The 3,435-nt window shown below is 37.4% G+C and overlaps 1 protein-coding gene across 1 annotated transcript; it reads right to left on the bottom strand.

Annotated features, from left to right (window-relative positions):
* Window positions 1-380: 380 nt before the first annotated feature.
* LOC119606828 (myb-like protein Q) lies at window positions 381-3,428 on the bottom strand (the record flags this gene model as incomplete). Its single annotated transcript, XM_037960462.1, has 4 exons — window positions 381-2,049; window positions 2,237-2,314; window positions 2,387-2,518; window positions 2,589-3,428. Coding segments are annotated over 4 exons (2,508 nt in total), but the record flags the coding sequence as incomplete, so codon positions are not given.
* Window positions 3,429-3,435: the final 7 nt, after the last annotated feature.

Raw genomic sequence — 3,435 nt, 5'->3', positions numbered from 1 at the left:
TGTAATATGATAAAATGAAATCATATTAAAAATTTAGCAAATAATAATTAATTTTAATATTTTATTTATAACTTGAAACACGCCAGTAAAAGAACAACCAGGTGGAATGTATTGAAATTTAAATAAAAAATCTTACAGTGAGAGAAATTTTGTTTAAATAAATAAATGTGTTTTAAAAAATGAGTTTTAGTTGTTTTTTCGTTGAATTTTGAAAAAATTTTTGTTGTTGTTGTTGTTGTGAGCTGGCAAGTTGATGATGCAGCATATGATTTGATTTGGAATTGGAATGAAATTTTATTGCTTAATTACGAGGGTTTTTGTTACTTTTAAAGATCATATTTTTTTTCTTGTGTATTTTTTGTTTTTTGTCAAAATTTCCACTTAATTAATTGTTTTTTTTTTTCAATATTTTTTTTTTGTATAAATTAAAACTAGGGGTTTTTTTATATATATATAAAAATAAATAACTATTATATAAAATTTATAATAATAATAAAGAAAAAAACAAATGCACAAAATAAACAAATTAACGGTTTTGTCTTCTTTACTTCTTGATTTTGTTTACTTCTCTCAGACAGCTGTCGTTTAATATCATTCCGCCTGTTTGATCTCATTTAAATTGCGACACTGGGCCTCAGCTGCCGCATCTAATTGTTCCATTTTGAAAACTTTACTCTTAAGACCACACAAGATTTCAGCGGTGGCTATGCTCTTTACCGTACTCAAATCCAATTGTAAATGATTGTTGTTATTGTTGTCATTATTATTATTGTTCTTGTCATCTTCACTCTCAGCATGATGATGATGTGGATGTTGTTGTTGATGGTGGTGCTGCTGCTGATGTGCTGTTTCTTGTTGACTGTGTTCCATAGTTTGTATTTGTTCCGTTTCCGCCGTAGTACTCGTGGTAACAGTTGCTGTTACTGGTGTCGTTGCCGGCGCATTGTGTATTTGATATTCATGCTTCTGGTTAATGGCATTAATCAGGGCCAAGTTTTTCATATTCGTATTATTGTTGTCATCAATTTCAATGGCTTCCTTTTTGCACAGATTGTTATTGTTAATGTCATCCTCATCTCTTAGTTGGGCACCATTATTTATGCTAGCCCCATCTGATTCAGAAGTTTGTTCCGTATCGGTTAAGGGTTCATTTTCAACAATTTGCAAAACATCACTGGGTTCTTGTATCAAGTCCGTTTCACTCTTTTGATAATCATGAGCATTATTTTGCACTAAATTTAAAGCTTGCTCCTCTACCACGGGATTTGCATGATTGTTCTTGTTATTTTGTTGCTGCTGCTGTTGTTGTTGTTGCTGTTGTTGTAACTGTTGTTGTTGCTGTTGTTGTAGCTGTTGTTGCTGCTGTTGTTGTTGCAGCAGCTGTTGCTGCTGTTGTTGTTCTTGATTGGCCTTTAGATGATTTTCCATTAAACGTATTTTGAAATTATTATGTTGTGGTTGTAGTTGTGGCTGCGGCTGTGGTTGTGGCACTGTTTCTGGTATATTCATTTCCTTATTATTGTTAGCATCATGTTCCATTCTAAAGTGTTCCAATTCCTTGCGACGTTTCTCATTCATCTCTTCGTTATAGTGCATTAGTATCTTGCGTTTAGCCAAATATTTATGCTGTTTACGTGCCGTATCCATTAGTTTCTTGCTGTTGGCATGCAAAAGATTGTAACCTTCCTTGCTGAGGACTTCACCTATACTATTGCTGTTCGGTAAGTGATTGTAGTTTTTGGTAGTGCAATTATTGTTATTACGACTGAGATTTTTCATAAAGGTTTCGGCTAAAGTGGCCTTCGATTTGATGTGATCACGGAATGAGGTGAATGTCTGCACTGGTAATGGTGTTGTGCTGCTGGGGCCGCTGCCATTCTTGTGAGCTGCAGCACCACCGTTCATGGTGTGTGTGTCGTGTAGAGATTTACGGGGATCATAGCCTTGTCCGGTAATGTTGACACTGTGGGTTCCGCGTTCGAAGTGACATTCGGTGGATTCGTTATCGGGAGAAGAGCTGCTATCCTTGTTTTCGTCGTCCATGTTTTTCTAGTTAGGGATAGAAAAGAGAGATTTAATGTTATTTCACACTCTACGATCCAACATATATTTGTAATTTAGATCAGAAGACTCTAAATTAGGAGAATTTTGCTGATGTTTAAGATCTCGAAATTACAGTTTTATAAATATCAGTCTGTACGATCGCTGTAACAAACTTTTTATAAAAAAAACTTACCTCTGTGTGTAGACCCTTGATTTTCATGGCCTCAGCCACTTTTAGGAAAACCGGTAAATCTTCATATTTCACATTAACCTAAAAACAGGAAAACGCCATTAATTTCTAAACCCTCTAAAGAAGAAATATTTATATTTAATTTTTACTTACCTGACCACTGTACATAAAATCCAATAAACCGGCCATATGACTGGCCTCAACATCAGCCATTAACAAAATCGGATGGCTAGAGGGATTTTCCAAAAAGATCTGTTGAAAATAAGGACTGCAAACGGATAAAACCTAAACGAGAGAGAGAGAGGACATGCAAATTAAAGAGAATTCGAGTCTAAAGTTTCACAACAAAACCTACCAATTTATGGGCCTTGAAAATTTTCCCCCCAGCAGCTATGGTAACATCCACCATTTTTTCGTCTTTCTGGAGAGTATGGAAGCCACGACACATATTACCATGGAAATTGTTCCAGGACAACAGGTACTGATCGATGGTATTGGGATCGGTAAAGGGTTGTTGTGAGTGTTTCTGTTGTTGCTGTTGCAATTGTTGTTGGGCTGCTTGATGTTGAGCCGTCTGTAAATGTATCTGTTGAGCTGTGGTAGTGGGTGTTGGTGTGGGAGTGGGTGGTGATTGTTGAGGATGATGGAGTTGCTGTTGTTGTTGCTGCTGTTGCTGGATAGCTGAGGGTGAGGTTTGTGGTGTAATATGGGGTGAATGCAACAACTGTAGTTCACGACGACGTTCTTGCTCTTGTTGCAATTGCTGCTGCTGTTGTTGTTGACGTTGTTGCTGTTGTTGTTGTTGCTGCTGCTGTTGTTGTTGCTGCTGTTGTTGATGATGATGTAGTAATTGTTGTTGCTGTTGCAGAGCAGCATGTAAACTAGTGGGCGGCGGCGGTGTTGGTGTAGCTGCTGCATGTGGTACCAAATGAGCATGATGCTGTTGTTGCTGCTGCTGCTGTTGTTGGACGGCTTGTTGTTGCTGTTGTAGAAAACGTTGTTGTTGAGCTGCTGCTACAGCTGCTGCGGCCGCCACAGCCTGTTGTTGCTGTTGATGATGTTGACGAGCCTGTTGCTTCAATTTAGCCATATTTTCCTGTTGTTCTTGCTGTCTCAAGAGTTCATCCTTAATCTTATACTGTTGCATGCTCAAATCATCTACACTCTTGGACAACTTGATGGCTTCATTGCTGTTGAATTTA

The sequence above is a fragment of the Lucilia sericata genome, unplaced genomic scaffold (genome assembly GCF_015586225.1).
Source record: "Lucilia sericata isolate MDLA Ls3-8-SP2 unplaced genomic scaffold, ASM1558622v1 Contig000626F_arrow, whole genome shotgun sequence".
Taxonomy (NCBI): domain Eukaryota; kingdom Metazoa; phylum Arthropoda; class Insecta; order Diptera; family Calliphoridae; genus Lucilia; species Lucilia sericata.
Note: the sequence above shows the minus strand (reverse complement) of the source record. Positions and strands in the feature narration are given on the sequence as shown.